Below are 14,444 nucleotides of genomic sequence, written 5' to 3'. Positions count from 1 at the left end.
AAGAAATTCTACCTCCCCACAGCTCATTAGTGTGTCCTCCAACACTTGTACAGGTCAGGACAGAGTGCCCCTGCTCCAGTGTCTGCCTACTTCAATAGGAAGGGGAAAGGCAATGTGAAGAACTAAGTCTGAGAGACATGTAAGACCTAAACCCGTCAGTGATGTGGGAAAGATAGGACAGACTTCATCAAAATCAACAGACAACTGCTGTATTTCAGAACTGAATTAAATATTTTTACTCAAGACTTAAGATTACTGGTCAGCATCTAAAATATTAAGTGTTCAACATTAATCACCTCTTGAGAAACACCAAGAACCCACTTCTAAAGCGGGTACAGAATAATAAAATTATATATATATAAAAAAAAATTACTGGGCACTTTGGAGAATTATCTTAGGAAGGAGGAATTCTACTAGACAAAGCAAGAAACCTGTTTTTCTGTGGCAAGGAGATGGCAGTAGTTTAGATTCGAGTTCATAATGCACTGCAGAGTAAGACCTGCAGATGACCTGGGAACAGGTAGGAGAGTTCTTCACAGCATGCACTTTTCCCCCCATAGCACAACTCTCCCTAAACTTAACATTCATCCTTTTTAGGCAGCCACACCTGGCATTCCTACTACAGCAATCCAACACCAGGAATTTTCTGCAAAACCTTTAGAAACATCCTAGAAAGCAAAGAGTTCTTGAAAGATACCTCAGACTGATGCTGAACAGGTCTACACAATCTGCACAACAGCAGATGCAGAATCTTGCAAATGGCATCTCTGCTAATTATATAACCTAAAAACCACAGTTCCATGGGAAATCCCCAATTTCCAGCCTCAGGTGCTTTGAGCAATATTTAAACTACTTCAGGCATGTGGAAGAATACTATGTAACTATTCCAGGTTTGAAAACACCAGGTGAGAGCTAGAACCACTCTGAATTCAGGAAAGGAACAAGAGGTGCAAGGCTGTCCAGCATGTAGAAGCTTTACAAAGATGTTATTCTCCATCAGTCTCTATTCAAACAAACCCAAACACTTCAGGAGAGCAGGCACAGGAAAAAGACAAAGGCAGACATGTCCAAACCTGGGATTTTGGGATGATGGGTGACTTCATTTAAAAAAAAACAAAAAAACAAAAACAAAACAAGGTGATTTATAGTTACAAACATTTTAAAGATATTTAATCCAGAGTGTCTGACTGTGTTAATAATAGAGAAGAAAGGAACCTTGCTTACTTAAAGTTTAGGCCTACTGTTGTTTTTCCTGAGAAGATAATGCCAGCTTACTACTGTGCTTTTAAACAGACTTTTTCTGCTCAAACCAGATTCATCTGGTCAGGTTTTCACAGTTTCTTTTTAGCTTGTGTGTAAGAGCTCCCAGCTGACTCCTCATAGTTTAGAGAAAACACAAAAACTCAAAAACAAAACAAAACAAAACAAAAAAATCCCCAAAACATCCTTGTATGCTAACATTTCCCTTAGCTCCTCTTTTGTAGTTAGGGGCCCCCTCCAAAAGAAGGTTATTTTGGATAACTGGGTGATAAACTTTGAGAACACAGCACTGTCAGCACAGAGCCACTGGGCTGAGAAGTCATGGGCAAGCTCACATGGGGGGAGCATTTTCTCCTCTCTTTGGCCAGGCATGCAAATTTGAGGCAATTATAAATTAACCAGCAGCAACAGTCCTTAAAAGCAGCTGTCAGAGGTAAGATCTTTGTGATGTCAGAACCAAGAAGTGCTCAGAGAAGACAACAGTTTGTATTTGCATGTGGGTGTGCAAGCAGTGAGGGAAGGAGCTGAGAGCAAGCCTGGCGCTTCCCCCTGGAAGCACAACATCCCGCTGGGCCCGAGTCTGCGAACAAACACAACAGCGACACTGCCAGACCTGATGCTGTCTGTCTGCTCTTCTTGCTGACACAACACCCACTGCATGTCGCCAGTGGAGACTGCCACTTAACTTGAATGTTCAAAGCCTTTACATAACTACACACACACACAGAGGCAAGGGCACCAACCTCGTCTTCCAGTCTTCCTCTGACTTTGAACGATTTTTGCGGGCGGTCCTCTGTTTTTCTTCTAGCCTTTTCTTTTCTTCACTAGCCAGATCTTGAAGGAATAAAAATACACAAAAATACAGAAGATGTTAAAGCATAACATGTAAGACAGGGACATTACTTCATCTGACCCAGAAAATAAATAAGGGCAGTAGTAGAAAATGTCAATTTAAAAAGCCTTCTACAGAACACTGAAGGTTACTGGTTTAGTCTAAGAGCAAAGCCAGGCCAGCTGCGGCACAGGGTCAGCCAGTGGCATCCTAGTCTTTAAGACTGCTAAATAGATATTCATCCATGGCCTGAGGACCCTGAAAATGTGTCTACATGACAGCAAATCTGAGCTAAGGGAGGTAGCATATGTAGAATTTATTTCAGTAGGGAAACTGAAAATATGATCAATTTAGTTCAGAAGTCTGGCCACTTGCTTCTTGTTTAGTTTTGAGTTAAGTTGCTACTAGTGTCTAGTTCCTAATCACCAGAGGTTTGGAATGCTTATTTCCAAATCATAAAGAATTGTCTTTCTGCAGCATCCCTTCATTTTTTTTGGTAATGCACTAATGCAGCATCCCAAACAAGGAGAACAGTTGCTCCTCTTTGGCAGGAAGGATGATCAGAAGGTCTGAGGAGTAAGTCAGACTCAGAAGCAGATTAGATGAAAGATTAGATCAATCTCACTTTCCTGAATCCTCTAAAAGCATTTCATACACATCTTAAGTCTTCCAAGAATGATTCTCAACTATTTCCTTCAATCAGCCATTCCTGGTCAGGAACCCATTTCTAACCCACTGTGTATTACTAGCTGCTATATAAACTTCACACCACTAATGTGTTGTGACAGAGTATGGTCTGTTGCTAACAGCATAGTTATTTGCACTTTAAATTTAAATAGACAAATTACTGGTGATGCTCTGAATCAAATATATCCATCATCCTGGCCACAAATCAGTTGTACAGGCAGGAGAGAATGGTTGTGGGAATTCAGTGACCTGCTTTTTTAAAAGCCTCAGAGAATGTTTATCAGCTTCTGAGAAAAAAGAAGCAAAACTGCAAACTGCACTGTGTTACACCGTGACACTGGTTTTTATTGCTAGATCTCAGACTGCTTAGCAGAAGTCTCACAGTTGTTGCCCTATTATACAGCTGAAACCGAATCAGGGTTTCATGACTTACCCCAATCAGTTTGCAAGCCAGAGAAAACAAGAGCCCCCATGCTCTTAGTCTACAAAACTTATCATCCTGCTTTAATATTCTAAAAGCACACTGCTCCTATTCACTGGAAGTCTCATCATGTACTTCCAATTCACTATTCTAGGACAGCAAAAGTGTTCAATTCCCAGCGAAGTATAATTTTGCATCAAGTGTATTTTTTGGCATCGTAGGTTCCCTTAAATAGTTTTGACTGCATTTCTCAGAACTGGCATAACAAAATACTCCCTCTGCATCAGGCTGATGGAAACAGACAAACGGAAAAGTTCATGAATATTTCCTTAAGACCCTGCAGATATTGTTTATCAACACTGCACTGGTCACCAATCGGACCCAGAGCAGCAGATATGGGTGACTGTGAGGAAGATTAGCTCCATCCCAACCATCCCCTGTACAGGTGGGTGACATCAGAAGCTCCACACAGCCTGCAGAAGGTCATGTTAAAGAGTTACTGCCTGGCATCATGAAGGAATTCATGGGGAATTACTTCCTATAGCTGTTCATCTAACAATTTTTTCCCCAGTCCCTCAGTTTTAAGAAAAAATAAAACCACCTTTGCCCATAACTGAAGTTACCTATTTCTCCATTTTCCATAGCTCTGATATCTGGTCGTAGCCGGCAGTCAGTTTTGGGAATGACACTCTCCATTTCTTTGTCCAACTCATTCAAAGCCATAGCAAAGCTTGTAAAATTATACATCTGAAAATCAGAGACAAAAGATGAAAGGTGACTTTATGACACCTCTAGCTACTGTCTTAATACAAAAGAAAACTTCTGTCTAAAACCAATCAAAGTGCTTTTGTATTACTTCATCACTCGATACAGGATCGCTCAAGATACCAGCAAAACTGCACTCTCAGGCAGTGTGGGTGATCCTTGCTGTTTCTGTTGGAGGCCAGTATCCAATCTCTCAGTGCACTATTTCTTGACTTCTTCCTCAGTCCTACTGGTATTTTCTCTATCTCTGCAGAGAGATTTCCCCCTTGGTTAAGGCAGTGGGGGCATCTTTTCTGTACCAATTCTTTGTCTTCTCAGCTGCACATCATACCCTTGTATCCTCCTTAGTGGTTGTCCAGCTTCACAGCCCTTCACGCCAACTTGTGGCATGCAGGTCTGTCCTTGGAAATGTCTGGCCTCTAATAAAGCCCTTCAGTGTGATTTCTTACAAGGCTGGTGCCTCAGTGGGGTGGAGAGAAGAGGTGGGGAAAGGCCATGCCACTATCTACATGAAGCATCCCATTTTCCAGAGAAATTCCACTAATCCTAGACTGATCCCTGTGGCAGTTATCCTTCCAAACCCATATTAGAAAGTTACAGTGGTGGTGGGGAGGCTTGTTGCAATAAACAGACAAATCCAGACTTGCTAATGACAAAGACAACAAATGGATGTGCTTTGTGTAAACCATACAGAGCAAAATTTTAGCACACACTTTCAGTAAGGAGAAGCATAGCTGACCTGTGCTGAATTTGGAGGTCTTGGAGTTATCTTCCATAGCAAAACACTTCCAGGAATAACATACACACTCTCAGAGTCTGGCAATGGCATCTCATCTGATTCCTCAGTATTGCCCACCTAAAGGCAGCACACAAAGGAAAGAGCAGTTCTTTGAAGTCATGAACCGTTTACACCCAATCATCCCACTACTGGAACTTACAGAAAATTATTTCCTCGACTAAAGGTGAGCAATTTCAGCAAAGAAACTTTTCTTGTCAAGGGCTGAGGCATTAACATACCACACACACTCCCTATTCCCTCCCAGTGGAACACTACCAACAGTTTCTTGCATCGGTATCTTTGTAGATGTAAGCTGGATGTTCAAGCTCTAAGAAATGCCAATTTTTCCACCTCAGAGATGGCCTGTTTCCTCAAGGACAAGCATTTTCATGCCTGATACTTAACTTCAATACTGCTTTGTTAGAGGTGAAGAATAGAAGCCACATTTCCTCATCCTTCCACAACAAAGAAATGCCATCGCATGATGCAGATGCTGCCCACTTTGTGCACAACGAAAAGTTCTTCCTACTGCTCTGTGCCCAGAGGAACCTTCCTTTGCATTAAACAATACTGAAATGGCAAACTGCAAATGTGAAATAAATATCCTAAATTAGCTACAGCTTCTGGAAAAGGTACGAGGAGCAACACATACAACCTAAGGCAGCTGTAGCCACAGGACTGTGAAATGCTTTTCCCAGAAAGTAAAAAACTCCACACAGGGTTACTGGGGCAGGGGAGGAACTGGTGATGACAGTGTAGGTGTGACCTGAACTAGTTCTAAACCATTTCCTGTTTTACACACAGCTTTAAAGCAGCTGGGCTCTGATGCTGCTGACATTAATTCTGCCACAGAAGCGGATGTTGGAAGATTGAACTAAAGCCATGCTGGACAATGAATAGGCTCTCCCAAGAAAACCTGGTGTCACAGTCACAGCTAAAAACAGCTGCACGTTTCAGAGATCACCACAGATTAAAGCCAGACTTAAAGGCAACTAATGCTTTAAATACTTTGGCTACAGGCCAGCAGCTTTAATCCTGTGGCTAATAAGCTTTGCTCTCCCATGGCTGCATCAGATAATACCGAAAACATCCAGTATCCAACGTGCACTCAGTTGTCCTCTGAGATGATTCACGTGTTATGCTCCCAAGAAAATCAGTGGTAGTAATGAGGATTCTGCTTCACTGAGGAGCCCTTCACTGTGCTTTTAATAATGAACAGTCAGCAGAATCATGTGCAGACCAGGTTCAGCCCCTCAGCTCTTAGGAAGACAAGTCAAAGGGCTCTTAGTTCTTAGGGCTTTAACTTGACTACATCTGAACTGTGCTGGCAACCTGTCATTCTGTTCTTTAAATGATCCTGATCATTTAAATCCTTCAGAAACTGGGAATTTGAAGCAGAATACATCAGAAAGTTATTTTTTTATCCAAACAATGCAGTATCAGAGTGTTGAACTCCAAGCCTTTTATAGAAAGGCTGCAATACACAATGCAATTTCTGTCTTCTTGGATACAAGATCTTAAACCAGTGTAAGAATTATAGAGGAATAGGTAAAATTTGGATTGTCATATGCCCTTGTCACAATAATCTATATTTTATGCTCAATGCTACTCAACTGTTCAGTACATTGCTGTGAGGATAGTTAACACACTTGCCAAAGCAAGACCTCTGTAAATGAAATGTCTGTAAACACAGCTACTGCTGCCGACATTATTCTCTTCCATGTTTTTGCACTGAAAATTCTACACAAAATGCTTCATCTTAATTAAAAAAAGACTCCAGTTCATTCAGAGCAGAACCACCCTGGTCTAACTGTGGGTCTCCTATAACTCTTCTGATGTTAGTAAAATATCACCTTGCATACTTGATGGCTTATCTAGTTCACTGAAAAATTATTTTTCTGTAAGTTTTATTTCTATAAAAATGAAAGGGATTTGGGAGAAAATCTGGGCTAAGTTGCAAAAGGACTCTCATCCAAGCAGGTTCCCTCAAGGGAGGCAGAAGCATTTCCTGATTAGCAATGCAGCACAATGTAATATCAGGAAAACGGCTACATAAATCTGAAAATGCTAATTAGGAGTTTGAAAACACATGTACTTTTGTGCCTAAATGAACCCTTCATAACTGAAGGGAAAAACCACATCCAGATGTTACACAAGAGACTTAGCTCACCTAAATGCTCCAAAACCATAGCATTACATCATATCATCACCATCAAACCATATCAGCTCCTCAGACACAAGAGGCAATGGTACTGCATATTCAACACAGACTGCCTGGTTCATACCTCACATTACAAAGCCTTCAGTTTTCTACATAAGAGAAAGAGTTCTGTTAATTAAGTAGGAAAAGCATTTTCCTCGAGTCAGAGCAACACTGCAGCTTGAGCTTTATGCAACAGGGGGCTGCATTTCAAAGTGAATAGCGATTATCATCTTGAGCATTGTTGGAAAATGCAAACAGACAGCTGAACAAAGACACAGGGTGTGTTTTTCTTTGCTCCCTAGAGTTCTCCAGGTCAGACTCCCAGAGAAGCAGCAATCCCCAGTGCTTTACCACTCTCCTGATGACAAGCACTGGAGCAAGCTCAGATACAGCAACAATCTGAACCTGCACAGGCACAATTGCTTTCAGAGTTCTCCAAGTTTCTCGTAAGCTTCTTCAAAAACTACCAACACCCCAAAAAAACACAGCCTGGCTGCAGTCACCAAAGGGGAGCAATCCCTGTTTTAAACTACTATCCAAGTGACTGTTCTTCACCAAGCTGTATGTTGTCACCATCACCATTCATCCTAAACAAAAAGCTTACTGCTGACCAGAATTATGGAAGAATTATGAGTGAGGTTTTTTCCACAAGAGAAAAAAAAAATCAACTATGAAAAAAAAAATTGCCAGCACTTCTACAGTTGTGAAAATTTAACAGAAAGCAATAAAAAATTCCTTGTAAAAGTTGAAAATATGATCCTCTATCAAGTTAAGAAGCTAATCTGTCCTGCTTCTAAGAATCAAAATCCTCGCACTAGAGTATTTTATCATACATGATCAGAAATGGCCCAACTAATGCATATGTTATTTCCTTCATGTCACTTGGGAGGAAGAGGCAGGTAATAAACTCGTCAGTATTTAGATCACAACAGGTTTTGGGAAGTTTGAATACAAATCCAAGAGAAGAAAAGCATTTTACCCCTTAATATCAGTACTCATCCAATCTGTGTTGTATCCTGCTAGAAAAGAGAAGGTAAGTGAAGGAAATCATAGTGTCTTAAATGCTACTAAAATATTTAGCTGTCATGCTTTTGAGATGCCATCTCTTTACATGATTAATACCTGTTTACTGCTTTTCTTCTCTTCTGTATTTTTCTTGTCATTTTTCTTGTAAGCTTCGAATGTAGCTGGGTCAACACTGTACAAGCACTCAGTCCACTTCCCATACAACGCACAGAGTTTCTTTTTGCTGTCAAAAAAAAGCAGATTAAGTTTACAAAGGAGCTTAAAGAGATTTATTTCAGACAAAAATATGTGAAAGAACAACTTCTGAGGGCAACTTTAAAAACTCCATTATTGGTATTGCAGAATTTATAACCCTGCTATTGCAGGTTCGTGTCGTTGACAGACTCTGTTAGAGGCATTCAGTCATACAGATCCCCTCAGAACCAGGGGCAGTCGTTTGTTTCCCATTTAGAATTAAGCTGTTACCTTTTGTCCTGAATGTAGCCTTCGACTTTGTGCAGCTCCTTCCCAAAGAGGCCACAGGGCTTGAAGCTTAGTACACATTTCTCACCAGTTCTAAAGGCAGAACAAGAGAGCACTAGTTACTTCCAAATGCTTTTCCTTTTCAAACCTGCAGGAAGTGAAAGTGCCCACACTCTTAACTTACTTATGGTTAGTTATTTCCACATTTCCATACTGCTCAATCCAAAGTTTGCCCACAATGATATTATGCACACAGCATGTAGGATTTGTCCATGTGTAGGCTTCGTTGTGCCTAAGAGAAGGGAACAAAAATTAAAAGACTGTATTTTTGCACAGGATGTCAGTCCTTCAATAAGCCATCATCATGCCAAGTATTGAAAGGGGCATGGCAATAAGCCAGGAAACCCAAGAAATTTATTAACCTATTGCTACTGATTTTATCAGTTCCTTAAAACAGTCACTTTGGGTGCAGCCACTGTTAGCATGGAGAGATACGAGGAAAGCCAACAGGACTCCGGCACGCTGGCTTTAGCAGAACTGATGTCCAGGCACTTGGAGAACATCCAGGCCCAGGTTCCCACTGGTGCTATCAGCAGCATGCATAGGAGAACTATGGTAGCTCCTTTCACCTTCCCATCCCCTCCTCCCCACACAGTGATCTGCCCTCAGACTTCAGGATGTGGGTGTTGGACACCTCCGTTCCTAAGCTGTGGGACTGCAATGCACTCTAATCATCAAGGATGAGGCACTGTACCCCTTCAATTATTGCTGATCCACTTACTCAAGAAGCTCCAAAGTCATTGTGCCTTTTGGTTCTGCTTCCACGCTCTTGCCCCAGAATTTGAGTTTAGGATAAATTGATCCATGAAACACAAAATCATTATTTAATCCTTCAGCATAGAAAGCACTGATTGGTGGATGATGGCTGACTTGCTCTGAGAGAAGTCTAAATCCAAGATCGTCTCTGCAAAATAAAGATAACCAAATCATGTACCCACGTATCAAGTGTAGTGAAGTTGCAGTTGTTTCCCCTGAGATGAAAGGGACCCATGCATAGTTGCTGTACTCAGGGCAAGAGTTAATTAAAAGCTTAGGCTAAACTGAAAAGATCAACTAAAACATAGAACATCCTCATTTTAAATAACTAAGGACCTAATATAAAAAGAGAAACAAGAACTACCAGATCTGATGAGTCAATATAGTTACTTTTGATACTGATCTCTTTTTTAAATCTTCACCTAAACACAGGCCAAAATATTTACTGAAAGAAAAATTTGCCTTAGGTGCAGCCACATATTAATAGAACCATGTTTCTTATTAGGTACTCTGAACACTCCTGTACACTCTCCTTATGTACCATGCACATTGTTCATTCATAAGGTTTCAGGGGAAAAAAAAAATTGTAGATAAAACTTGCTTTTAAACCTGTCAAATTTCCTTTGCCTGCTCTGAATTGAAAAGTCAAGTAGTTTCTCTTCACTGAAAGGTGAATTGGTGAACATCAACACGCATTGCATGTACCTGCAGCAGCTGCTAGGAGAATGGCTGGAAGCTTATGAGCTGAAGTGCAGTCTGCAGCCAGCTAACAAATCTAATGAAAGACCTCTTCCATGGAGTACCACCCTCTGTTCATTACCTGATCAGTTCATAGGTCTCTCCAAGCAATGGGTTGAATGGCTTCCCGGTACGTTCCCACTGCGAGGCTACGGCAGACACAGCAAATGCAGCAACACACTGCTCAGAAGAGTAAGATCACACAGTTATAATCAACAGTAGCCATGGTGTTACAGAATATCAAAATATTTTCCTAGACAGGTGTCCTGGTTTCTGCTGGAATAGAGCTAATTTTCTCCCTAGTAGCTGGTACAGCGCTGTTTTGGATTTAAAATGAAAATAATGCTGATAACTCACTGATGTTTTAGTTGTTGCTAAGCGATGTCTTGAAACAACGTCAAGGACTTTTCAACTTCTTACACCACCCCACCAGGCTGGAGGGAACAAGAAGTTGTGAGGGGACACAGCTGGGAGAGCTGACACATTGACCAAGGGGATATTGCATGCCGTATGACATCATGCTCACTATATAAATAATCTAGGGGGAAAAGAAACCTCACTGGGGGCTGCTGCTGCTTGGAAACTGCCTGGGCATTGGTCAGTGGGCAGAGTGACTGCACTGTGCATCACTTGTTTTGTATATTCAAATTATTATTTCTTCTCCTCCCACTCTCCTGTTCTATCCCCCATCCCATGGAGGAGGTGGGGAGGAATTAGGGTGAGCAAGTGGCTGTCTGGTATTGAAGCTGCCTGCTGGTTTAAACCGTGACAGTTCTGGTTCTGTACAAACTTCCACCACATGGATCACATGCACCTGACTTAATGTGCATCTCTGGATAGCTGCTTGTCATCCAGGTCATCATAAGTCACCTCCAGCAGGGCTACTTCCCTCAGGGACTGATATCTTTCTCCAAGGTGCTCCACCTGCCTGGGTGACCTATCTCCCTTGAAGGAATATCTTTCCTTCACACCTGACATGAGTCACCTCCACGGTGACTTGTGTCACTTTTCCAAGCATTCTGTCACTGCCCCCTTTCCTAGAAAGGGATCCTACCTGCTTGGCTTCCTTACCCTCCAGTTCCAGACTGCTGGTTCTGTTTTTACCCCAACATTGGAGCAGGCTGGTGACAATGCGTTCACCGGGACGATGGCTGAAATCTTTTTATGTATCTCACAGCTCACTCAGGGACAGGGTTTGGGTGGGTACTGCCTCATTTATGAATTCTTCTTCCTTCTCCCCAGTCAGCCACTACCTCTCTTCCTCCTGTTCTCTCATGAGTCCTGCTTCAGAGCTGTCTGTCTTATTTACATCTTTCTCCTGCTCCCTCTTGGAAGAAACTCCTTCATCCCTCACTAAATGAGCTGACTTTTGCTTCCAATACCTCCTCTTGTGTATAGGGGTGACTGACACCAGCACAGGTTGGTTCTTCGGTTCAGCAGCAGCGCCAGACACAGGAGTTGGAGTAGCTCCAGTGCCTCTTGTTTTATTGTCAGATCCAGAGGCCTTCTCTTCCCCTGGAGGGTACTGAACAGTGTTAAACAGGGCTCATCAGGCCTGGGCCAGGCCCCAGCACCTTGCAGTGATTTGTCACTCTAGAAGTGACAGGGTGACAGCATACTTTTCCCAAACATTTTGTTAATTTTTCAGAATTCTGCACTTGCTTAGGAGTGAAATTTCAAAACATTGGAGATGCCCACTATCCTAGTGTTTACCCATATTAATCCACACACCCTGCGACTCAATCTTTCCAGCCTTGGGGCAGAACCCTGGGTGGTATCCACAAACAGTTCTTTTACCATAAACAAGACCTGAAACACATTCAAGGGATGCAGCAAAGAAACAAGTGGATTTTATATCCTGATGAAATTTAAAATTTTCAAGAGCTAATTAGCCTGGAGGAGAAGAGGAAGAAGGTATCTCCTGCATGGATTGGCTCTCCAATGAGAAAAGGCAAAAGATGTAACTATGAATGGTTTCCTATAGATGGCTCCCAAAGCGTGGAAATGCTGGCAATGCTGAGTACAAATACCAGCTCAGACATACCACTGGGAATTCTATCATATCATAAGACAGTGTTACAAAGTACAACAAAATGCTAACTTTAAGCCAGCCCCCAGAGGTGATAAACAGCACAGCAGGGAACATACACAGCAAGTTAGATGTTGCATAACCCAACTCTGAGAACATCCACAGCAGCTCTGAGAGCAAACCAACACTGTGACTGGAGACTTATCAAACTAATATCATAAATGTTTCTAATGAATTTGCTTTATTATGCTCTGGTCAGATCCATCGTTATCTCAGCCTTTCAAGCTCTGCTCCTTGTGGTGTGCCATAAAGGACTGTTGTGATCTAACCCAGCAGGATAAACACAACACATGTGCTCACTCATCCCTCTCCCCAACATAAATGGGACAGAGGGTATGTTAGGGGAAAAAAAAAGGTGAAATCAGTGGGTTGAGATAAAGGCAAGGGAAAATAATAATGAGAAAAGAATGACAATCATCAAAACAAGCAATGCTCAGCACAGTGGCTCATCACCCACTGACTGTCGCCCCATCAGATCCTGAGCAGCAGCCCCCAGACAGCTTTCCCTTAGTATATGTACTGAGCTTGACGCCATATGGTATGGAATACCTCTCTGGACAGCTGGGGCCATCTGTCCCAGCTCTGCCCCCACCCCAGCTTCTTGTGTCCCCCAGCCTCCTTGCTGGTGGAGTGGCACACAAAGAGCAGAAAGTCTTTAACTTATTGTAAACACAGCTTAAGCACAACTAAAACATCAGTGTGTCACCAACATTATTCTCATTCTAAGTCCAAAATACAACACCATACCAGCTTCTAGGAAGAAACTGAACTCTATCCCTGTGAAAACCAGGACAATAAACAAAACTAGTTAATGAGTAAGAGAGCCCAACGTGCAGCAAGTTGCAGGAGTACCTCCCACAATGAGACCACCTATAAGGAAGAAAGATCCCACAACACTGACCAAGAGCTCACGTGAGCTAGCGAAGCCAACGCACCTGCATTCGCTCGGTTGTGCTGGAGAGCGAGCTGGCTTTGTGGATGAGGTATGTGTGCTCCATGTACTCCGTGAGTCGCTGTAGGAAGCTCAGTGGCTCGTTGAATATAACCGGCATTGTGATCTTTGACAGCTCCTGATGCGCAAATGAAATTCGTGTTAGAAGCTGAATGATCAGATACACTGACCTGCACTAACCCAAGTGTAATTGGCTTATTACAAAAATAAATGATGCTCTTAGTGCTAATGCAAAGTGCTTGACCTGGCTGTGCTAATACTGAAAGGACAAATCCCTTATGAGCTCGATAAGCAGAGCTGTGCTGGCGTTAAGGCTACTTCTAAAACAAAAAGAAAGCCAAACATCAAACTTCCTATCAATGAATGCATTAGGAAGGTGACATGAAACAATGGAAAGAAGTATTAAGGATCCTTTTAAAGACTAAGTTATTTATTATTCCATAAATAGATACAGACCATCTAATTACTTAAAGATATTATCTTTTTTTGGAGAGAGATGGGCAAGTAGGGGGGAGGAGAATGAAAAAGGGCAGTGAAACATGGTGGTAGAAGAGTAAAAAGAGGGATTCTGTATTCTGAAGAAAAAAGGGAGTTTGTAATAGGAGTAAGAATTTAAAGGAAGCCCTGCAGTTTTGATACGGTTTGTTGTCTCTCTCCACTTTTGAAAAGCATGCCCTCTGAATGCATAACACAGCAAAGGTTTAAACTGCCTGGAGCAGCAAATGAAAAGGGTGTAAGTATGACTGCTGGCCAAGGGTGTGGCAAACAGCACCATCCTGAGCTGTAACAGCAGCACCAGGAGCCTTGGCAGATGCTTTGATACAAGCCCCTGCAAGTTCTGCTGCCCCCCACAACTACAGCTTCTCTGCAGCAATTGCTGCAAAGCAGAATTAAGACCCCTTTTTTCCTGCATACACCTTATGCAAGGCAGGCTTTCAATCTGTTCTTTGTATTTTGTAACACTTTTCCACATAGGACAATGGGAAAGCCTCAGACACTTCACATCAACTCGGGAGACTTGGAGGTGCTGAGGCAGGCATTCCCCAGCATTTCCACTCCTCATTGCTTGGTGCTGCTCCTAACCACACCAAGGGGAGGAGACAACAACAGCAACTAAACCCACAACCCTTCCCTTCTGCAGATTACTGTTAGAGACTGACAGAGGTTTATCAGCAGCAAGTATTTTCAGCCTATTGTAGGATCTAATGGAGAGAAGAACTCTCAATTCACACCTAGCTGGAAGCAGATTAGGTGCCAACCAGCTAACTCTGATCTGCCAACCATCTGGTCAGTAACACTAGGGAAGGGGGAAGACTCAGATACTAAGGGGAAGGGATAAAAGCAAAATGAAAGTGGTTTTTTTGTTGTTTTTCTGGGGTTGTTTTTTTTCCCCCAAAGTTAAAATAAATAACCCC

General features: G+C 42.2%; 1 protein-coding gene across 5 annotated transcripts in view; it reads right to left on the bottom strand.

Moving 5' to 3' along the window:
- The window catches only part of OSBPL1A (oxysterol binding protein like 1A), a 77,084-nt gene that overhangs the window by 2,868 nt on the left and 59,772 nt on the right, over positions 1-14,444 (bottom strand). For all 5 annotated transcript variants that reach the window (XM_040061617.1, XM_040061628.2, XM_040061639.2 and 2 more), the window contains 9 exons: positions 13,013-13,147; positions 10,071-10,168; positions 9,216-9,398; positions 8,619-8,726; positions 8,438-8,527; positions 8,069-8,195; positions 4,705-4,821; positions 3,824-3,947; positions 2,004-2,094 (listed from right to left, as the gene is read on the bottom strand). In XM_040061617.1, coding sequence (XP_039917551.1) covers positions 2,004-2,094; positions 3,824-3,947; positions 4,705-4,821; positions 8,069-8,195; positions 8,438-8,527; positions 8,619-8,726; positions 9,216-9,398; positions 10,071-10,168; positions 13,013-13,147 — 1,073 coding nt within the window. The remainder of the gene's footprint in view (positions 1-2,003; positions 2,095-3,823; positions 3,948-4,704; positions 4,822-8,068; positions 8,196-8,437; positions 8,528-8,618; positions 8,727-9,215; positions 9,399-10,070; positions 10,169-13,012; positions 13,148-14,444) is intronic.

The sequence above is a fragment of the Hirundo rustica genome, chromosome 1 (genome assembly GCF_015227805.2).
Source record: "Hirundo rustica isolate bHirRus1 chromosome 1, bHirRus1.pri.v3, whole genome shotgun sequence".
Taxonomy (NCBI): Eukaryota; Metazoa; Chordata; class Aves; order Passeriformes; family Hirundinidae; genus Hirundo; species Hirundo rustica.
Note: the sequence above shows the minus strand (reverse complement) of the source record. Positions and strands in the feature narration are given on the sequence as shown.